General features: G+C 42.8%; 2 protein-coding genes and 1 non-coding gene across 14 annotated transcripts in view; 1 reads left to right on the top strand and 2 right to left on the bottom strand.

Moving 5' to 3' along the window:
• The window catches only part of LOC139368606 (protein phosphatase 1 regulatory subunit 12B-like), a 24,329-nt gene extending 13,499 nt beyond the window's left edge, over nt 1–10,830 (bottom strand). For all 12 annotated transcript variants that reach the window (XR_011626996.1, XR_011626995.1, XR_011626992.1 and 9 more), the window contains exon 1: nt 10,485–10,830. Coding sequence is in view for 5 of the 12 variants with exons in the window: in XM_071107677.1 (XP_070963778.1) it covers nt 10,485–10,586 (102 nt within the window). In the remaining 7 variants the exon portion in view is untranslated. The remainder of the gene's footprint in view (nt 1–10,484) is intronic.
• LOC139367330 (protein phosphatase 1 regulatory subunit 12B-like) lies at nt 10,623–24,132 on the bottom strand. The gene is made up of 6 exons (XM_071105541.1): nt 24,028–24,132; nt 22,475–22,565; nt 18,703–18,921; nt 18,379–18,517; nt 17,919–18,043; nt 10,623–10,724 (listed from the first exon to the last, which is right to left on the bottom strand). The coding sequence occupies exons 1-6, from the start codon at nt 24,045–24,047 to the stop codon at nt 10,623–10,625; spliced, it is 696 nt and encodes a 231-aa protein (XP_070961642.1). The 5' UTR covers nt 24,048–24,132.
• Nucleotides 17,436–17,511, top strand: trnaa-ugc (transfer RNA alanine (anticodon UGC)). Its single transcript has one exon. It is a non-coding gene; the product is annotated as a tRNA-Ala (tRNA).

Here is a 24,132-nt window from a genome sequence, read left to right on the forward strand (position 1 = left end):
GGCTTGGCGTGATCTGGTCCTGACTATATGGCTGCATGGCTGCCCAGGCCTGACCGGAGGTGTTTACTGCCTTTCAGTTGGGTAAATTGTGTACGGATATTAGCCATTTACTTGAATAAAGTGTAAAGTCTAGAATATGTCTGGTCCAACATGTTTATCTTCAGTTTCCATCTGTGCTCTCTGTTCTTAGTGAGGAAGGCATCAAATATGGTTGTCCATAACTCAGTAATGACTAGGCCTATCAACACTATGTTCAAATGTTATTGCAGATGCAGTGAAATGCTTATGTTCCTAGTTCCTATCAATCAATACAGTAAATGTCAAACAAGCACCTAATACATATATTTTTTTTTATATACAGTTGAAGTCGGAAGTTTACATACAATTATGTTGGAATCATTAAATCTCGTTTCTCAACCACTCCACAAATGTATTGTTAACCAACTATAGTTTTGGCAAGTCGGTTAGGAAATCTACTTTGTGCATGACACAAGTCATTTTCCCAACAATTGTTTACAGACAGATTATTTCACTTATAATTCACTGTATCACAATTCCAGTGGGTCAGAAGTTTACATACACTAAGTTGACTGTGCCTTTAAACAGCTAGTAAAATTCCAGAAAATTATATCATGGCTTAAGAAGCTTCTGATAGGCTAATTGACATCATTTGAGCCAATTGGAGGTGTACCTGTGGATGTATTTCAAGGCATACCTTCAAACTCAGTGCCTCTTTGCTTGACATCATGGGAAAATAAAAAGAAATCAGCGAAGACCTCAGAAAAAAATTGTAGACCTCCACAAGTCTGGATCATCCTTGGGAGCAATTTCCAAACGCCTGAAGGTACCATGTTCATCTGTACAAACAATAGTACGCAAGTATAAACACCATGGGACCATGCAGCCGTCAAACCGCTCAGGAAGGAGACGCGTTCTGTCTCCTAGAGATGAACGTACTTTGGTGTGAAAAGTGCAAATCAATCCCAGAACAACAGCAAAGGACCTTGTGAAGATTCTGGAGAAAACAGGTACAAGATAATCTATATTCACAGTAAAACGAGTCCTATATCGACATAACCTGAATGTCTGCCCACCAAGGAAGAAGTCACTGCTCCAAAACCGCCATAAAAACTGCCAGACTACAGATCGTACTATCTGGAGAAATGTCCTCTGGTCTGATGAAACAAAAATAGAACTGTTTGGCCATAATGACCATCATTATGTTTGGAGGAAAAAGGGGGAGGCTTGCAAGCCGAAGAACACCATCCCAACCGTAAAGCACGGGGGTGGCAGCATCATGTTGTGGGGGTGCTTTGCTGCAGGAGGGACTGGTGCACTTCACAAAATAGATGGCATCATGGGACAGGAAAATGATTTGGATATATTGAAGCAACATCTCAAGACATTGGTCAGGAAGTAAAGGCTTGGTCACAAATGGGTCTTCCAAATGGACAATGACCCCAAGCATACTTCCAAAGTTGTGACAAAATGGCTTATCGACAACAAAGTCAAGGTATTGGAGTGGCCACCACAAAGCCCTGACCTCAATCCTATAGAAAATGTGTGAGCATAACTGATAAAGTGTGTGCGAGCAAGGAGGCTTACAAACCTGACTCAGTTACACCAGCTCTGTCAGGAGGAATGGACCAAAATTCACCCAATTTATTGTGGGAAGCTTGTGGAAGGCTACCCGAAACGTTTGACTCAAGTAAAAAAAATTAAAAGCAATGCTACCAAATACTAATTTAGTGTATGTAAACATCTGACCCACTGGGAATGTGATGATAGAAATCAAATCTGAAATAAATCATTCTCTCTACTATAATCCTGACATTTCACGTTCTTAAAATAAAGTGGATTTTTACTAGGATTAAATGTCAGGAATTGTGGAAAACTGAGTTAAATGTATTTGGCTAAGGTGTATGTAAACTTCCCACTTCAACTGTATATAAATAGTATGTCAAAATGTTTACAGTGACCAGTGTTCATGACTATGTACATAGGGCAGCAGTCCTTAAGGTGCAGGGTAGAGTACCTGATTTTAGCCGGCTAGTGACAGTGACTAAGGGGCAGAGTAGGGTAGGGTGCTGGACTGAGAGTCAATAGACATGACCCATGGTTGCTGATCCTTGATAAGTGCACATTATGACATGACACGATACAGAGAACATTTTGAAATTGTGAAAAAGAGAGAGGGATTAAAAGAGGGAGAGACAGGACAGAGTGTGATATCCTTGTGATGTCTGGACAGATCTCATGTTCTCTTGCATTCTTTGAGATTTGGAGCTGTTCTCCTGCCTGGGAAAGAGAGCCCTTTAAACACTTACAAAGAGATCAGCTTATTCCCTGGATCTATACTTTGTGGAACCACTCTGGATGACACTCTGGTCTGTCAGTGTTGGGGAAGCTACTCTGAAAATATAGTTTACCAAGCTACCAATTACTTCACACTGGAAGAAGTTGAGCTATAAAGCTACAGAGAAATATAGTTTAGAAAGCTAAAGCTACATTGAAAAAGTAGTTGATTACATTAAAACTAACTGGTGAAAATGTATCACATCTAAATCTTAAACCTTGTTTTATAAGTGCATTGCAGTTCACCATTCAAATACTGCAGATTCCTTTTGTATGGATAGCTGCATGTGATAATGCACTGTTGTTTAGTTTAGTTTATCAGGATACCCATTAGCTATTGCACATGCACCAGATACTCTTCCTGGGGTCCACAGAAAAACAGAATACATTACAGAGTACAGTTATAGACAAGAACAAAATAAGAAATTACATACTATATTTAATTAGGGGTAAATATATTGGCAAGACAACAAAAATACTATTAACACAATATTCATTGATACATATTAATATAATTTTACACAGTACAGTTAATGAGATCTCTCTGTTATACAATATGTTTTTTTTAAAGCTACAGTTTGCTGTGAGTCTATGCAGGACAAACCCAAGAGCAGAAGCAGACCTAAGTGCCTGGTCTTTATTTGGAGGCTCATACACTGTAACATCCACATGGAGGGGAGGTCAATTCAAGGCGCATCATGCGAGAGAGTCCTCTCCTCTGTGAATGTTTATACAGCACTGCCAAAGCTGCCTGGCCTTATGTGGTCATGTCTTCGACTCCATCCAGCCTCATCTCCATCCAGGGACAGAGGGATCCCAGTGACATCTGATGAAGAAGGGCCAAGGATGAGAGGGCCTGGATGACTGCTCTGATGAACTGTACAGGATAAAACACTAACACTGGGTGATCTCATGTCTTTGACAATCTATCTACAGTTTCACAGACAGGCAGCTCACTTGAGTCTCACTTGAGGCTACAATTAGTATCCAAACAGACATACTTTCTCACATTTGATGTACTTTGATGTACTTAAGAGTGCTAATTTTGCTTTGAGCAACACGTCTCCATAAATATTCTTACACTGTGAATAATGGCACTAGTCATTTCCAGGTACCTCCTGGAGCTGGCTTGGAGATAGCAGGGGTACCCAAACCAGTACCACAGTTTGGGAACCACCAATCTAGGTCATGCAGAAACATCCATTGTGACATTTCTAAATCTCCTTCTATTTTAGCTCTAATAGCCTTAGAGTGAGCGGGCCAGAGGCTCGGGGATCAGACATGTGGGAGCTATTTCACAGATTAATGAATTACAGAGATGAATTTCCCCAATGTTTTTTTCCCAGAGCTAATCAAAAATTCTTGCCAAGTTAATTTATTTCTAATTCTTTTACAATGTGTATGCATCCTGAAACATTGTAAATGAACATAGTCAAACAGTGATGTGGGCTTTGATCTCACCTAAAAACATCTGGGTTCCTCAGCATTGGGCCAAAACGCTGCAAGACTTTGTAGTGGGGCTGAGCAGCTATGGAGATGGGCAGTAGGAGTGCCTCAGGATGCAGTTTAGGGATGCAACCTACACTGTGTTCCGAGTTATCTAGCAGAACCTTATAGAATAACAAAGAGATATATGATGGGACCCTGATGGCACTGCGCCTGGTCATGGCACTGTGCACAGTCCTCGCTCTCTATTTATAGAAAAATAATCAGAATCGGCATGGGACTGGGACTGGATAAGTCATGTAAGGCCTAACAGATGCCTGGGGAGTCATTCCAACAGGTTAGAAATAACAACACAACCTTAGATTCAAACACACAGCCAATGGGTTTACAACTCGTCACGACCAACCAGCACACAGAGGGTCTGCTGCTGTACAGTACACATGCTGGGGGTTGACTGGGCTGCTGTGGAGGGTCACTCCTTTAGTACACTCCCTACAGTCCCTTCAGAACGTATTCACATGCCTGGACTTTTTCCACATTTTGTATTGTTACAAAGTGGGATTTAATAAACACTGATATATATATATTTTTTTTAAACAATACAAAACTTACACATACAAACGACAGCATACAAACACACACAAACATCAATGACATCACTCTACCCAGACCCACCTACTCACACCCCCATCTCCAGCGCCCGCATCACTCTCTGCCACATGGCCTCAAACTGCACCATTTTGTTTCTCTCACTGCACCCTCATATGCCATGTCTTTTAATATGCAGACTGATTCAAAGTAAATGTACGCTGTAATTCTTTTCACAGACAACTTTCTAACTCTGCCCATAGCTTTTAGACTTTAAAGCATTCCCCGAAGGCATAGATTATTGAGTCATTGTTAGTTTTACACTCAAGACATGACTGTGCTGTACAATTTGTGAAAGTTGTCCCTTGTATAATACATTCTAGATATTAGTTTATACTGGAATAATCATACATTTTATGATTGAAAATATCATTTCATTTTAAATCTTGGTTCCAATAGTTCATATTTTTTCCTTAGAGATTGTCTGTTGGATAGGCTCTCTGCAAGGTTTTGTATATCTTACCTATCATATGAACATCCTTCTCTGACTCAAATAGGATTCTCTCAAGATTGCTCAGATGTCCAAAAGATTTCAAATCAACATTTTGTGATATTAAACTTTGAAGTTGCATGTATTTAAAAATATCTACATTGGTCAGTCCAAAATGGCTTTTAAATTCTGTATTGGAAATAATTGTATGTCCTATTACCCTCATAATATATGGTTTCTATGCCTTTAGTCTTCCATGCATGCTTAACATTTATTTGATTGTAATTTTTTGTCAACGATCTAAACAAAATACTAATGTCAAAGTGGATGAACATTTTAAGATTTTATTTTTAGTTAATGGAAAATAAAACACTAATAACACTAAACACTAAAACACTAACACTAAAACACGGATTATATAAGTATTCAATAAATGTTAGAATCGCTTTTGACAGCAATTGCGGCTCTGAGTCTTTCTGGTTAAGGCTCTAAGAGCCTTGGACACCTGGATTGTACAATATTTGCCCATTATTCTTAAAAAATGTCTTCAAGCTCTGTCAAATTGGTTGTTAGACAGACATTTTCAAGTCTTGCCATATATTTTCAAGATGATTTAAGTGAAAGCTGTAACAATGCCACTCAAGAACATTCAATGTTGTCTTGGTAAGCAACTCCAGCGTATATTTGACCTTGTGTTTTAGGTAATTGTCTGGCTGAAAGGTGAATTTGTCTTCCAGTGTCTGTTGGAAAGCAGAGTGAACCAAGTTTTCCTCTAGGATTTTGCCTGTGCTTATGAGGAGTTGTACTCAGTGATGTGTTGTGTTTGCCCCAAACATAAGGCTTTGTACTTCTACCATGCGTCTGCATCTGCATTGCTTGCTGTTTGGGGTTGTAGGCTGGGTTTCTGAATAGCATTTTGTGACATCAGCTGATGTTAAAAGGGCTTTATAAATACATTTGATTGATTGAAATGTGATTGTATTCAGGACATAACGTTTATTTCTTTGCCACATTGTTTGCAGTACTTTAGTGCCTTATTGCAAAAAGTATGCATGTTTTGAATATTTAATTTTGTATTTTTCTCTGTCATTTATATTAGTATTGTGAGGTAATTACAATGTTTCTGATCCATCCTCAATTATCTCCTATCACTGCCATTAAACTCCGCAACTGTTTTAAAGTCACCATTGGCCTCATGGTGAAATCCCTGAGCGGTTTCTTTCCTCTCCAGCAACTGAGTTAGGAAGGGTGTCTGTATATTTGTAGTGACTGGGTTTTTGATAGACCATTCGAAGTGTAATTAATAACTTCACCATGTTCAAATGGATATTCAATGTCTGCTTTAAAAAAAATCCATCTACCAATAGGTGCCCTTTTTTGCAAACAACTGGAAAACTTCCCTGGTCTTTGTGGTTGAATATGTGCTTGAAATCCACCACTCGACTGAGGTACCTTACAGATAATTGTATGTGTGGGGTACAGAGAAGGGGAAGTCATTTAAAAATCATGTTAAAAACTATTAGTGCACACAGAGTCCATGCATCTTATTATGTTACTTGTTAAGGACATTTTTACTCCTGAACTTATTCAAGCTTGCCATAACAAAATTGTTGAATTCTTATTGATCCAAGACATTTCTATTTTAATTTTTTACATTTTTGTAAACATTTCTTAAAACATAATTCGACTTGGACAAAATCCGGATATTGTGTGGAGATCAGTGACACAAAATCTAAATGTAATCAATTTCAAATTCAGGCTGTAACACAACAAAATGTGGAACAGTCAAGGTGTGTGAATACTTTCTGAAGGAAATGTATATAAACACTCCACAGTTACCATCACTCCCCCCTACACACTATCTATGCTTTATAATCAGCTCCCGCCCTGTCCCAGCCCTGACGCAAAGCCTATCAGAGCGAGGCTGTGCTTAATGTTATTGCTCTGCAAAGTGTTTCATTTCTTGAAAGACCGCCTTAATGGTCAGCCCCCTCCTCTCTCTTCTTCTCACCTCTTATCCCCGAGGCTGGCTGCCTGGACTCTTGCCCGTTCACCCGCCTGGAAAATATGAGTGAGTTCCACCCTACCGGAATGACCATAGGCTACTGTACTAAACACATAACCATAAAAGCCTATGCTGCTTTTCCAGCTATTCACTGCAGATCTCGCATTTTTCTGGCCATAATTTAGGAAATGACTGATAAGAGTAAACAACTAAAGTACCTCCCCATTTTGGCTTATTATTCTCGCTTGGAAGACTTTTCCTCGTCTAAGTACTGAGAGGCGTCAGGACTTCTGGCCAAATTTCCGCTCTTGTCCAAAGTTTGACATTAAGCATTTCCTCTGAGGAGGCAGACGTGTTTGCTTGTTTACAGTCAAGGCCTGTAGCTTAATGTCTGCTGCTTTGCTGCACACAACAAAACATCTCCCTTGGCAGAGAGAAATGCACCATGTTTTCACCATAAACAATGAGGAGAGTTCTAAACATATCACACCATGCCACTTCCAGTGACTTTTTTACGTGCACTTTTGTCTCCCAGGAAAATATTGCAAATATGTCTTCATTCTGTGCTGACATCATGGAAACTTCATGCCTGAGCTCCAGAGCTTTGGAATTCTCCTGACAGTATTGGGAGACCGTGACACTGTCAGTACTGAGGTAGTGGAGGGCCATGATACTATACTGTCAGTACTGTGGTAGTGGAGGGCCATGATACTATACTGTCAGTACTGTGGTAGTGGAGGGCCATGGTACTATACTGTCAGTACTGTGATAGTGGAGGGCCATGATACTATACTGTCAGTACTGTGGTAGTGGAGGGCCATGATACTATACTGTCAGTACTGTGGTAGTGGGGGCCATGGTACTATACTGTCAGTACTGTGATAGTGGAGGGCCATGATACTATACTGTCAGTACTGTGGTAGTGGAGGGCCATGATACTATACTGTCAGTACTGTGGTAGTGGAGGGCCATGGTACTATACTGTCAGTACTGTGATAGTGGAGGGCCATGATACTATACTGTCAGTACTGTGATAGTGGAGGGCCATGATACTATACTGTCAGTACTGTGGTAGTGGAGGGCCATGATACTATACTGTCAGTACTGTGGTAGTGGAGGGCCATGATACTATACTGTCAGTACTGTGGTAGTGGAGGGCCATGGTACTATACTGTCAGTACTGTGATAGTGGAGGGCCATGATACTATACTGTCAGTACTGTGGTAGTGGAGGGCCATGATACTATACTGTCAGTACTGTGGTAGTGGGGGCCATGATACTATACTGTCAGTACTGTGGTAGTGGAGGGCCATGATACTATACTGTCAGTACTGTGGTAGTGGGGGCCATGATACTATACTGTCAGTACTGTGGTAGTGGAGGGCCATGATACTATACTGTCAGTACTGTGGTAGTGGAGGGCCATGATACTATACTGTCAGTACTGTGGTAGTGGAGGGCCATGATACTATACTGTCAGTACTGTGGTAGTGGAGGACCATGGTACTGTCCTGTCAGTACTGTGGTAGTGGAGGGCCATGACACTATACTGTCAGTACTGTGGTAGTGGAGGGCCATGATACTATACTGTCAGTACTGTGGTAGTGGAGGGCCATGATACTATACTGTCAGTACTGTGGTAGTGGAGGGCCATGATACTATACTGTCAGTACTGTGGTAGTGGAGGGCCATGGTACTATACTGTCAGTACTGTGATAGTGGAGGGCCATGATACTATACTGTCAGTACTGTGGTAGTGGAGGGCCATGATACTATACTGTCAGTACTGTGGTAGTGGGGGCCATGATACTATACTGTCAGTACTGTGGTAGTGGAGGGCCATGATACTATACTGTCAGTACTGTGGTAGTGGAGGGCCATGATACTCTACTGTCAGTACTGTGGTAGTGGAGGGCCATGATACTATACTGTCAGTACTGTGGTAGTGGGGGCCATGATACTATACTGTCAGTACTGTGGTAGTGGAGGGCCATGATACTATACTGTCAGTACTGTGGTAGTGGAGGGCCATGATACTATACTGTCAGTACTGTGGTAGTGGAGGGCCATGATACTATACTGTCAGTACTGTGGTAGTGGAGGGCCATGATACTATACTGTCAGTACTGTGGTAGTGGAGGGCCATGATACTATACTGTCAGTACTGTGGTAGTGGAGGGCCATGATACTATACTGTCAGTACTGTGGTAGTGGGGGCCATGATACTCTACTGTCAGTACTGAGGTAGTGGAGGGCCATGGTACTATACTGTCAGTACTGTGGTAGTGGAGGGCCATGATACTATACTGTCAGTACTGAGGTAGTGGAGGGCCATGATACTATACTGTCAGTACTGTGGTAGTGGAGGGCCATGATACTCTACTGTCAGTACTGAGGTAGTGGAGGGCCATGATACTATACTGTCAGTACTGTGGTAGTGGAGGGCCATGATACTCTACTGTCATTACTGAGGTAGTGGAGGGCCATGATACTATACTGTCAGTACTGTGGTAGTGGGGGCCATGATACTATACTGTCAGTACTGTGGTAGTGGAGGACCATGATACTATACTGTCAGTACTGTGGTAGTGGAGGGCCATGATACTATACTGTCAGTACTGTGGTAGTGGAGGACCATGATACTATACTGTCAGTACTGTGGTAGTGGGGGCCATGATACTATACTGTCAGTACTGTGATAGTGGAGGGCCATGATACTATACTGTCAGTACTGTGGTAGTGGAGGGCCATGACACTATACTGTCAGTACTGTGGTAGTGGAGGGCCATGATAGTTAAACCCCTGTCTCCATTACTTCCATCTGAAAACCGACTTTTATGCTTGACATCTTTTCTTCTTGTGCTTTTTTATGATTTAAATGAGCATATTCCGCTGTGGCTCTGTGCTACCAAGGCAGAGGCAATACCAAGAGATACTCAGGTAATAAATAACACATCAATAAACGTCAATCATATCAGTTAATAAGACACTGTGAAAAACAACAGGAAATCACAAGTGGAATGTTTCAATACCTAAATATTTTCCAGACTTTGCTGCCAGGTACCCCGTGCTTCTGAAGCAGATTCTCCCCAGTCCCACCTCTCTCTTTCAAGGGTTGTGCAACTGTCAGGTGGTTGGCACAGTGACATGTCTGGTCATGTGTTAAGGAGCCTCCAGAGCACAGAACTAAATACATCTAATCTACAGAGAAGCCTTTTCTCTCTCTATGAGCAGCAGATCAAATGAGTCTGGATGATATATCAGATACTAACACCCACGTAATGTCAGGTGTTTTTTTTAGGCTTAACGTAGAATGATATTGGATCAGCACACTAGAGGTGACAATTACAGTAAGAGCTGGGAGTAAACCGGCCACAACATAATCATCATTTAAGAGCCTTTGATAGCCAAGGCGCCCGCCCGCACACACGCACACACACACACGATTAGGGACTATCAGTGATATTTAAATAGAATTCGTAGGAATTCAAACTAGTAGAGAACACTCGTTTCTACAGTTCAAATAAGATTCAAGCTGAAACAGTGGCTACAGAAACTACTCTGAGGATCCGACAAGAGAGGTAACAGTTGGTGTCTTACTCTGAAGTTCTTGGCCGTGGGAGAGGGTGAGGAGGGTGGTGAGTCTGACAGAGACTTCCTAGTCCTGGACAGCTCCTTGGTGCGTGGGTACATAGATGACATCTCCACACTCTACCCAGAACACAGACGCAGGTCCGGTCAAGCCTTGACAGTACCGTCCACAGACAGAGGCTTCCAGTCCAGAACAGAGGAACAGATCCACAGACTGTGGCTGCTGCTGCGCTTAGCCTCACCGGGATCCTGAGCAACAGGTGTATGCGTGTATGAGGAGTCCCGATCCACAGTCCAGAGGGCTGGAGAGAGAGAGCGCTGCTAACTCTGGAATTATTTCTGCTGATATGAACTCGCCCTCTCTTCCTCCCCAAAGTGTAGACAGCAAAACAATCATTAGACAAGAATGAAAACAACCAAAATAAAGTTATCCTCTTAACTCGTACAACTCCTACAAACACACGCACCCCTGTTTTACTCAAGAGGTCGACTAATCAACTTAGTTGAGGATTATTAGACCACAGCGTCAGCACTCAGAGACCCTGTTGTACATCAAAGTCCTCGCACCCAAAGACAAACCCAACCACAGTGAACAGTTTGTTCCAGATGATCTCGCTTCCCATGTTTCTCTAAATATTCACTCTCTCCATCTCCCTCCCTCTCCCTCTCCCATCTCTCCAGTCCCAACTGACTCACTCACCCTTCACTCACTCCCCTCTCTCCCTGCTCACTCCAGCTCTGGCAGTACTCTCTGGCAGGCTGCCAGAGGCTCTGTTGTGTACAGGCTCTGGGCTAAAACTGTCCATTGATGTGAATGAGGATAAGGAAAGGGGGGAGTAGACAGACAGAAGTAGGGGGGAGCCGAGATCAACAGTGACCGGTCAAGTAACCCTGTCCTCCCATGACGCTTCAGGGAGAAGTGATGTTAGTACGAGTGTTGACATTTGGATGTACGGTCACTGCGTCCGAGCCCTCTCTGTTTTTCACAATCTGTTTCATGGTACTTGCCATGCTGCTGTAACAACCATGACAGTGAGCTGAGCTCATGGGCTAATTTTACACTTGATTTCTTCCTGTGTTGTCGGTTAGCACACACAGAGGCAACAATTACTCAATCTGTGGCAACTGCATGGGGTTCTAGAAGACAGAAATATTAATAAGTCGTTGCGGGATTTCTCTATCTTACACAACCCCCCAAACCCCTGTTCCCCCATCCCCCAATCCTTCCTCTCAGTCTGCACACACAGGCCATAGTCTCACTGTTACCTTCCTTTTATAGAGTTTTGCAGCGATGTGGCTGTTCCTGAACTCTTTTATCTTCCTCATTCATCTACTGAAAAAGACAGACAGACAAAGCCAGAGAGAGAGAGAGAGAGAGAGAGAGAGAGAGTGAATGAGAGAGAGAGAGAGAGAGAGAGAGAGAGAGAGAGAGAGAGAGAGAGAGAGTGAATGAGAGAGAGTGAGAGAGAGAGAGAGAGAGAGAGAGAGAGAGAGAGAGAGAGAGAGAGTGAATGAGAGAGAATGAATTCTGGCCTGGCGGTCTAGTTTTGAGCCCTGGCCTGGTGCCCCCTTCCCAACATCTGAGTCATACTGAGGACTGAGGTCCGTCTCTTTTCACAGGGCAAATACAGCCATTCAACTGTAGCAAGGCAACGAGACAAAATCAGAGAAAGTAAATCTGCTAACTGAGATCTGAGCACATTTTCAAAGTTTGATATTTTTCTTTTTAAAGTGCACTTTGACGGATGTCTAATGCACATTGGTTTTGCACATTAGACCTGTGTGATTTAAAACCTTAGTGTGATTTAAAACCTGGAGTTTTTGACTTGTGCCATGTCATCTCAATGATACATGATCTGTGCTTTATGGCCCATAGATAAGAACCATAGAAGTTTCACATATATCAAATATGAGAATCCAATCTGTCCGTATGAATTGTTCCAGTTCATATTCTACCCAGCCTGCCTCAATGGCCATCTGTGTGCTGGAGAGTCTGTTTGTATCCCAAATGGAACCCTATTCCCTACAACATGCACTACTTTTGGCCAGAGCACTATGGGCCTTGGTCATAAATAGTCCACTATATAGGGAATAGGGTGCTGGACAGTCTGCATTTCTACACAGGAAGTCCAATAGCTTCTCTGAGGCAGTGAACTGCACTGGTTCTGGCTGTGGAGATAGGCCTGCTGAGACCTATATAAAGAGTTGATTTCAGCTGGAGTTCCCCACACTGGATCTGGGGCTTAGGTTGAGTAGACTGACTCTTTCCTTCATGACTTTCCATATGGAACATTCTCATACATCACTTGGCTATGGTCTCCTCCTCTCCTTTCCTCTCTCCCCCTACGACTCAGAATAACTCTGGTCCTTAAACACTTACTTTGAAGTAATCAGGTTAATGTCATCATATGTTACTCTGGCAGATGTACAATAAATACTAAATAAATACTAAAAACCTTTCAAGGAGTGGATAGTAGCTGCTTGACTAGTTTAAAGAGAAAATTCACAATTTTCCAACTTCATATTCATAATTTCCAGCACCACCCCAACATCAACATATGTGAAAGTGGCGCTTTTCTATGTTTTGTAGTAAAAAAGATAGAAGATCAGTGTTTCCAATGACATCATCAGTATGCATCATGTGATTTTAAACAGTTATGAGTGGGCATTGCCTACTAATTGGTTGATGATGTCATTGGAAACACTTATCCTCCTCTATATTTTTCCCTGCAAAACACAGAAATGCGCTATTTTCAAATATGTTGATGTTGGGTGTGTTGCTGGAGATGATGAATATGAAGTCGATTTTTTTTTTAAATGTCCCTTTAAGTGTTACTGGCAGAGACAGATCCCTGGTGTGGGGTCATTCTACAAGTCTAAGAGAGGCCAAAACCCAAACAGTCACGGGGAGACAGACAAACACATAATAACACATACAGATACATTCAGACAGTCAGACTCTCTCTCCATCTGTTTTCTTGCCTTCGCTGGTCTGTCAAGATCTTTAGCATCTTTACGGGGGGATGAGCTGTACCTTGGCCTAAGTCACAGCTTAGAGATGATGAGTTCTGAGAACCTCAGAGTTTACAGATACTCTGGAGTTATAATACTACTCTCAACCCTCCTAAGCCAACCTGCTCTCTGCAACAACAGAACTGCTGAATCTCTGTAGCACACACAGCTAAGCTCCTTGCCGTGATGGGCTATACAGAACTAGCTCTCCTTACACTGAGAGTAGGCCTATCAAACACTCCTGTGTTTATCTCTGAATAATGGAATAAGAGATAATAATAAAGTTGGGAAATGAGGAAAGTAGTGGGAACAGGAAGCTCTCTGATAACATAATCTCTGCGTCAGGAGCTGAAGAAAGTAGAACTTATGCCTAGGAGCAAAGTCTTTCTCTCTGGGTTTTTTCTCTCTCTTTCTCTCGTTCCCTCAGTCTCCACGTTAATTATCCCATTTCAGAGTAGTGAAAGACTGGAGAGGACTCCAGCTGAGATCTACTGCACCTGTCTCTGGCCTGGGTTCTGCTAAGATCATTATAGACATAGAGGCAAGCAGAGTTCATTGTTGGTAATGTGGCCTGTGTTCACCTTTCCATCCTTTCCAGATAAAACCTTGCTGTCTGGTTAGGGGGGCGATTATCACAGTCAGATTTAGGCCTGGGTTTAAAAGCTGAGGAACGCTCATGTTACGGACTGTCCATGTCTGGGATTCCACCATGGGACAGCCGGACTGAAATAGAGACAGTGAGCTCAAAAAGCAATCACTACCCCTCTCACACTACAGTACACCATCTCCAAGCTAATCTACATTCTTCTCTGGGACTCCCCTCCACTGCACCGGCATCCCCCAAATCGCCTCAGCCTACTCCCTCTATCTCTTTTCCCCCTGTTAGTATCTATTTCTGGGAATCTCCGTTTCACTGTAGGGGAGAGTGGGGTAAGTTGAGAAATGTTTTACATTCAGCATTACTCCATCAAGGGAAATATAGTATTATTTCTAACAAAGATATTTACATATATTTCAGGATGTTGTGTATCCCTGGTAATAATCCGAATTCATGTATACATTCCAGTTTTTAAAACATACCGTAGCTTGTCCAAAAAGGTGGTCTCTTGGCACAGATGAGCCTCAGGACAGGGTAAGTTAAGCCACCTACAGATTTCTGTACTGAATTAAACGTTACCACTACCTTTTTAAAACCATGCCTATCTTCATTTCCCAAACCCAATTCAACACAATGCAAAAGCTTTTTTGCCTTTCAATAAGTACTTATTTTAACACACCTAACAAACACAGCGTACTTTTTGAACACTTTTAACAGAGGCCAGGTTGTTACCTCACATCCCAGCCATAATGCCTTGCATTACGCCTGGGACGAAAACACAGCCCATACAAGGATGCACTTTCACGCTAGGTTTAGGACCTCATATTGAAGCTTCTAGAGACCCCAACTGATTTCTAGAACAATCTTAAAAGTATCTGCTTTGGTTTAGATGCAAGCATCATGAAACCTCTAACACAGGGATGGGCAACTTCGATGTAGGTGGGGGCCACCAAAAATCTGAACTCATCATGAGTGGCTTGTGTGTCTGCTGACCCACATCCATACCCACATAAGCCTTTCATGGGGCCCCAAGTGAGATTTTATTGCGAGCAAAACATTTTAGTGTGCCCCCATCTTGACAGCAGAGAGAACATTTTTACATTTTAGAGTTAATTTCCTGCAATTCTACACATTTTGCCATGGGGGCAGAGAGAAGATTTGTGCAGATGTCTAACCTACAGGTAGAAGGAAAACACCATTAGAGAAAGACAGAGAGAGAGAGAGAGAGAGAGAGAGAGAGAGAGAGAGAGAGAGAGAGAGAGAGAGAGAGAGAGAGAGAGAGAGAGAGAAGGAGAGGGTCACAGTTGTAAATGAGAACCTGTCCTCAACTGGCCTACCTGGTTAAATAAAGGTGAAATAAAATAAATGTGGTGTGTGGTGTGTGGGTGCTGCCCCCTGCCCTGGACTCTCTCCCAGTGTGACACAACAGCTCTATCACAAACATTCAAACTACACTAACATTGCAGTACAGCTCCTCTGGCAATACACAACACTTTCACGGCCTGTGTATGCGACACTACTGATCAGATGTGAATCAATACTTTGTATCAAAGAAAAGCAAGCACATGTAAACACACACCCACACACATACAGTGCCTTCGGAAAATATTCAGACCCCTTGACTTTTTCCACATTTTGTTAGGTTACAGCCTTTTTCCAAAATTAATGTTGTTGTTTTTTCATTAATCTACACACAATACCCCATAATGACAAAGCAAATATTACATTTACATTAGTATTCAGACCCTTTACTCGGCACTTTGTTGAAGCATATTTGGCAGTGATTACAACCTAGAGTCTTCTTGGGTATGACGCTACAAGCTTGGCACACCTGTATTTGGGAAGTTTCTCCCATTCTTCTCTGCAGATCCTCTCAAGCTCTGTCAGGTTGGATGGGGAGCGTCATTGCGCAGCTATTTTCAGGTCTCTCCAGAGATGTTCGATCAGGTTTAAGTCCGGGTTCTGGATGGGCCAATGAAGGACATTCAGAGACTTGTCCCTAAGCCACTCCTGCGTTGTCTTGGCTGTGTGCTTAGGGTCGTTGTCCTGTTGGAAGGTGAACCTTCACTCCAGTCTGAGGTCCTGAGAGCCCTGGAGCAGGTTTTCATCAAGGATTTCTCTGTACTTTTCTTTTAATATTTGCTTCAATCCTGACTAGTCTCCCAGTCCCACCATACTTCACTGTAGGGATGGTGCCAGGTTTCCTTCAGACATGATGCTTGGCATTCAGGCCAAATAATCTTGGTTTCATCCGACCAGAGAATCTTGAAGATAAGCGGGCTGTCATGTGCCTTTTACTGAGGAATGGCTTCCGTCTGGCCCCTCTACCATAAAGGCCTGATTGGTGGAGTGCAGCAGAGATGGTTGTCCTTCTGGAAGGTTCTCCCATCTCCACAGAGGAACTCTAGAGCTCTGTCAGAGTGACCATTGGGTTCTTGGTCACCTCACTGACCAAAGCCCTTCTCCCCTGATTGCTCAGTTTGGTGGTTCTAAACTTCTTCCATTTAAGAATGATGGAGGCCACTGTGTTCTTGGGGATCTTCAATGCAGCAAAAATGTTTTGGTACCCTTCCCCAGATCTGTGCCTTGACACAATCCTGTCTCTGACATTTCCTTCGATCCCATGACTTGATTTTTGCTCTGACATGCACTGTCAACTGTGGGACCTTATATAGATAGACAGGTGTGTGCCTTTCCAAATCATGTCCAATAAATTTTATTATCTGGAGTGATGAATCACGCTTCATCATCTGGCAGTCTGACGAAAAAACCTGGGTTTGGTGGATGCCAGGAGAACGAAACCTGCCCGAATGCATACCGCCAACTATAAAGTTTGATGGAAGAAGAATAATGGTTTGTGGCTGCTTTTCATGGTTCGGGCTAGGCCCTTTTGTTCCAGTGAAGGGAAATCTTAACGCTACCGCATACAATGACATTCTAGACGATTCTGTGCTTCCAACTTTTTGGCAATAGTTTGGGGAAGGCCCTTTCCTGTTTCATCATGACAATGCCCCCGTGCACAAAGCGAGGTCCATACAGAAATGGCTTCTCAAGATTGATGTGGAAGAACTTGACTGGACAGAGCCCTGACCTCAACCCCATCGAAGGCCTTTGGGATGAATTGGGACGCAGACTGCGAGCCATGCCTAATCGCCCAACATCAGTGCCCAACCTCACTAATGCTCTTGTGGATGAATGGAAGCAAGTCCCCGCAGCAATGTTCCAACATCTAGTAGAAAGCCTTCCTAGAAGAGTGGAGGCCGTTCTAGCAGCAAAAGGGGGATCAACTCCCTTTTAATGCCCATGATTTTGGAATGAGATGTTTGACGAACAGGTGTCCACATACTTTTGGTCCCGTGTGGCTCAGTTGGCAGAGCATGGCACTTGCAATGCCATGGTTGTGGGTTCGATTCCCACAGGGGACCAGTACGAACCAATATGAAAATTTCAACGTGGCATTCAACGTCACTACTTTAAGTCGCTCTGAAATTAGAGAGTCTGCTAAATGACTAGAATGAATGAATGAATGTCAATGTAGTGTATTTCAAGAGTCATAGAAATCTCCTGCTATTACTCTGACAATATAGTCAGTGAAGTGTGTAATATAATACAACTCCCCATTGCAAATGCAACTAATGTTGCTCAACAAATGACCCATCATCTGGGAGGAGAATGGCACTGTACTGAAATAATACTTTCTTTTGTCACCACCTAGTGGTAGCTGAAAATGTCACAGATGGAGTTTATATTTTTTGTTGTTCAATTCTGAAAAATGTACAATTTATGAGATCATAGCTTTAACGTTGGTAGTGAATTTGATCAAACCCACATACCTTAAAAGTCTGGTAGGTTTCATCTGCCTCTTGGTCACAGAAGCAAAGATGTTTCTCTCTTGTGGCGAGGCCACGTTTGGAGGGATCCTCAACGGGGTTCTGGTTTTCATCTTTCCATTCAACTTCTACGGTATTCACATGATAAGAGACAATCACTAAACAGTTACTGCACCTAACCATGCCAAGTTATTTATCCTATAGAGTTCTTACAGTAAAAAATAACAATAAAACAAATGAAAACCGATGGACTGACTGAGACAGTCTTACATAATCATAGGACGAAGGGTGTCAGGTATAACAATTTATTCCTATGGTACATACTGTACATCACATGACAAGGATATATCGATACAGTAACATTTCTGTAGCAAAGCAACTTCCTTAAAACGTGCTTGAGTAAAATACAAACATCTGGATTCAGTCGTTTCTGTGTGACTGTGTACAATGTGTGGTTGCTGACCTTTGGAGAATGTGCGGTTGGCCAGGCTGGAGGAGAAAGGCCGGGGATAGAGCCCACTGGCAGAGGGAGATATGAGCCCTGGTCCTGCAGTGGAATACTCTGCCTCCATGGTCTCCAGCCTTGATCTATGATTTCCAAGCTTAAAATGGTAAAAACAGTGCTTCAATACTTGGCTCATCTGAACCTTAAACGACACAGCTACTATAGTACAAGATTACCTCTCACAAAATGCCATTCATAGATTATCTATAAACAATAACCAATGACAATAATAAGATCCTGAGGTGAAAGGTCAATGCTAAATGACTCAAGTTTTATCCCCACCTCGTCTAGCTCCCTGCTCCATGTAGGACTGTGATCCTCTGTCTCCACATACTGGGCCAGGCTGGACCTGGCCTCTCCTCTGTCCTCCGTAGACCCTCTCCCCGGCAGACAGGACCTGTCAGTCAGTCTGCTACATCCATCCTCTGTCTGTCTGTCTCTGTCCAGAGGAGACAGACTGTAGGTCCTCTGAGCCTCCTTCAGTTCAGACAGGGTCACACCCTGACAAAGATGCAGACAGTACATCCTAAGATCAACAAGATACTATAGATCAGTGGTTCCCAAACTTTTTATGGTCCCGTACACCTTCAAACATTCAACCTCCAGCTGCGTACCCCCTCTAGCACCATGGTCAGCGCACTATCAAATGTTGTTTTTTGCCATCATTGTAAGCCTGCCACACACACAATATACAATACATTTATTAAACATAAGAATGAGTGTGAGTTTTGTCACAACCCGGCTCGTGGGAAGTGACAAAGAGCTCTTATAGCACCGGGGCACAAATAATAATATCATAATAATCAATAATTTTGCTCTTTATTTAGCCATCTTACATATAAAACCTTATTTGTTCATCAAAAATTGTGACTAACTCATCACAGGTTAATGAGAAGGGTGTGCTTGAAAGGATGCACATAACTCTGCAATGTTGGGTTGTATTGGAGAATGCCTCAGTCTTAAATCATTTTCCATACACAGTCTGTGCCTGTATTTAGTTTTCATGGTAGCGAGGGCCAAGAATCCACTCTCACATAGGTACGTGGTTGCAAAGGGCATCAGTGTCTTAATAGCGAGATATGGCAAGGCAAGAAACTGAGCACAGCCCCATCCAGAAATCTGGCAGTGGCTTCTGATTAATTCAAATTTTCACAGATCCGCCTGTTGCAATTTCGATGAGGCTCTCTTGTTCAGATATTGGTAAGTGGACTGGAGGCAGGGCATGAAAGGGATAACAAATCCAGTTGTTTGAGTCGTCCGTTTAGGGAAAGTACCTGCGTAATTGCGCAACCAGCTCACTCAGGTGCTTCGCTATATCACATTTGACATTGTATGTAAGCTTGAGTTAATTTGCACACAAAAAAAATCATACAATGATGGAAAGACCCATGTGTTGTCCTTGTTAATGCAGACATAAAAGAGCTATAACTTCTTAATCATAGCCTCAATTTTGTCCCTCACATTGAATATAGTTGCGGAGAGTCCCTGTAATCCCAGATAGGCCAGTCGTGTGAGAAACTCGTCATCATGCAAGTGGTCAGACAAGTGAAAATTATGGTCAGTAAAAAAAACTTTAAGCTCTTTTCTCAATTAAAAACAATGTGTCAAAACTTTGCCCCTTGATAACCAGCGCACTTCTGTATGTTGTAAAAGTGTTACATGGTCGCTGCCCATATCAATGCATAATGCAGAAAATGTTCAGGGACCCATTTTCACTGTCGTGTCCAAAACATCTTTCAAGCTATCAGGCATTCCCTTGGCAGCAAGAGCCTCTCGGTGGATGCTGCAGTGTACCCAAGTGGCGTCGGGAGCAACTTCTTGCACGCACATTACCACTCCACTATGTCTCCCTGCGATGGCTTTTGCCCCATCAGTACAGACACCAAAGTCCATTTGATGTCACAAAGCTGTCCAGCACTTTAAAAACATCCTCTCATGTTGTCCTGGTTTCCATTGGTTTGCTGAAGAGGATCTCTTCCTTAATTGACCCCCTATAAACGTAACGGACATATAACAGGAGCTGTGCCAAGCCCGCCACATCTGTTGACTCATCCATCTGTAACACATAATTCACTGGCTTATATGCGAAGCAGTAATTGTTTCAAAACATCTCCTGCCATGTCACTGATGCGTTGTGAAACAGTGTTGTTTGATGAAGGCATTGTCTGTATGGTTTTTTGGTATTTTCCCCCAGCATTGCCCCAGCCATATCTGCGGCAGCTGGAATAATTAAGTCCTCCACAACAGTATGGGGCTTGCCTGTCCTAGCTCACTATATGGTATCTGTTGCTTTATACATGTCTTACTACTCGAAAGTCGTCTTTATTCACGCTCAAAAAACTCTTGTGGCTAATTTTTCAAATGGTCATGTTTCGTTTCTAAAGGTCTGCGAAAGAGTGAAGGGTTTCCTGCCAGAGAGTAACGGTTAATGTGATTGGATGTTAATTATTTGTCTAGGCTACCTGTATTTGACATTGTTGTTCTTTTGCTGAACACTAGATGGTTTGATTAGATTTTTTGGCAGTGAAACGAGGCTACTCAGCTGAGAAACAAACCTCACTCAAATTTTTACACATGGAATAAACAAACATACAGGCAGTAATAAAATAGAAAAAGTCTATATGCAGTGTGTGCAAATGAGGTAGGATAAGGGAGGTAAGGCAATAAATAGGCCATGGTAGTGAAATAATTACAACATAGCAATTAAACACAGGAGTGATAGATGTGCAGAAGATGAGTGTGCAAGTGGAGATACTGGGGTGCAAAGGAGCAAAATATGTATATATAATAACAGTGTGGGGATGAGGTAGTTGGATGGGCTATTTACAGATGGGCTATGTACAGGTGGAGTGATCTGTGAGCTGCTCTGACAGCTGGTTCTTAAAGTTAGTGAGGGAGATATGAGTCTCCAGCTTCAGTGATTTTTGCAGTTCGTTCCGGTCATTGGCAGCAGAGAACTGGAAGGAAAGGTGGCCAAAGGAGGAATTAGCTTTGGAGGTGACCAGTGAAATATACCTGCTGGAGCGCGTGCTACGGGTGGGTGCTGCTATAGTGACCAGTGAGTGGAGATAAGGCAGGGCTTTACCTAGCAAAGACTTATAGATGACTTTAGGCCAGTGGGTTTGGCGATGGATATGAAGTGAGGGCCAATCAACGAGAGCATACAGGTCGCAGTGGTGGGTAGTATATGGGGCTTTGGTGATGGAAAACGGATGGCACTGTGATAGACTACATCCAATTTGCTGAGTAGAGTGTTGGAAGCTATTTTGTAAATGACATCGCCGAAGTCGAGGATATGTTTGGCAGCATGAGTGAAGGATGCTTTGTTGCGAAATTAGGGAGTCGATTCTAGATTTAATTGTGGATTGGAGATGCTTAATGTGAGGATAGTTTATAGTCTAACCAGACACCTAGGTATTTGTCCACATATTCTAAGTCAGAACCGTCCAGGGTAGTGATGCTGGACGGGCGGGCAGGTGTGAGCAGCAATCGGTTGAAGAGCATGCATTTAGTTTTACTTGCATTTAAGAGCAGTTGGAGTCTGCGGAAGGAGGGTTGTATGGCATTGAAGCTTGTCTGGAGGTTAGTTAACACAGTGTCCAAAGAAGGGCCAGAAGTATACAGAATGGTGTCGTCTGCGCAGAAGTGGATCAGAGAATCACCAGCAGCAAGAGCGGCATCATTGATGTATACAGAGGAGAGAGTCGGCCTGAGGATTGAACTTTGTGACACCCCCATAGAGACTGCCAGAAGTCCGGACAAAATGTATAGCCCTGTTGAAAATATAAATATACTGTTTGAAAATGTGAAGAAAAAAGATTGTTTTATTTGGTGTATCCCCAACGGCATTTCGAGGACCCCAGTTTGGAAATACCTGCTATAGATAAATAGTACAATAAAACCACATGAATAGTAAAGCATATCTTGGGGTTGGGTTCCCTGACACAGACTAAGCCTTGTCTTGTATTCCTAATGGGGGATTTCCATTGACCATGCATTTTCACTCCAGGGCTAGACTTAATCTGTGTCTGGGAAATTGGCCCTTGGGTTGTACCTGTGTGGATCTGCGGGTTTGCCTGGCCTGGCGAGACCTGGCCTTCCTCTGAGACTCTGCCTCCTCATCTCTCACCGGGGTTAGATATGACCTGCAGGGTTGGAAACAGGACAGCTGCACTTTGGAGGACATAGCTGCCATGCCCTATAAATAGTTTCAATGAACTCTGGACACACTGTCACGCAGTACACTAGCACAGCACGAGGTAACAACGTATCAGGGTGAGTTGACATTAGGCTCAAATTATCATCACAACCTTTAAGAAGAAATAAGAGGGTAGCAGTGCAATCAAACACATCCATAATCTTCATGGGAAGTGATCACTCTGAAAGGTACTACCAAAACAGATATTCAGAGCAGGTTACATGTAATTGCGTCCTCATTATGTTGAAGTGGCTCTTCATTCCATCGCTCAACAACTTAAACAACTTAGTTATTCATGTCATGATATACTTAATGAAAGACAACAGACCGCAAATCACAAAAGAACAATGGACTACACAAAGTACACAATAAGTTCACAATAATAACCAAAGGACTGAATCCCCTCCTCAATGCTTGGCGCTATAATCAATAGTACAATTCTCTTAGGACTGTGTGGTATTCCTTTCATGATTATGTTTCATGTCTCAGTAGCCAATCAATGAACCCTGAGTGACAGCCACGTAAGCAGGCATTGGGCTCCAAAGACAGAGAGAGGAAAAGTCGAGTAAGCAGCATTCAGGGTAATGGCTAATGTTGTTCCCACTAGTACCGGCTACAGGCTGCTCTCCCTCCCTCCCTTTTACTGTACTGAGTATTGCTTGATCAGCCTCTGCTCTGCCAGGGAGGCACCCTCCACACCCTCCATCATGAGAGAAAGCCTAAGTAGGATGTCTGTCAGGACCTCAGTCTACTGCATTATTTAACACTGATTAAAGGGCTGTGGATGGTTACATTACCAGCAGCTGGGATTCTGTAGCAACATTACAGTCATATTTCTACACAGTAGCAGATTCACAATCATAAAAAAGACTTTAGGCAAAAGTCATATAGGAGATAACATACTTTTGCATACGTTTCAAAAACACTTGATTTAAGCATGTCAAATTTGAGACCAAATATTTATATAGGATGCATTTGGGGTTGGGGTTGTAATTTAAACATGCTGGTGGAAGGTATTTTAGTTCCAATGCACCAGCATCTACTATTCCATTTATAATGACCGTATTATTGAACCTGAACAACAAAATGTAATGACCCTAAATGGGGTATGTGAAGAAACATTTATTTCCTTCCATTGAGTGTACTAAATATGTACAGCACTTTAGCTATACACTCTCACTCCTGGGTTGTGCGCTAACACACACAACCCAGGGGTACCAACTTCCCACACAGTACAATACAAATTCCAGGGAAGGGAATACCTTCCAATACCAAACACCAGTGAGGGGGCCACACCACCATCTCGGATCAAAGTAAAAGAAGTAGCTAGCTGTTTCATTCTGCATGTAAAAACACAGGGAAGTCATGCAGATAAGGGGATAGGATAAGGGTCGAGGTGAGTTCCATACCTGGGCAGACAGGCTTGCATGGTCCCAGGCTAGCTGAAGGTCAGAGACTGAGGCCGGTGGAGAGAGACTGCAGTGGGAGAGGCCGGATAGGATCCTGGGAGAGGG

This window comes from Oncorhynchus clarkii, chromosome 16 (assembly GCF_045791955.1).
Source record: "Oncorhynchus clarkii lewisi isolate Uvic-CL-2024 chromosome 16, UVic_Ocla_1.0, whole genome shotgun sequence".
Lineage (NCBI taxonomy): Eukaryota > Metazoa > Chordata > Actinopteri > Salmoniformes > Salmonidae > Oncorhynchus > Oncorhynchus clarkii.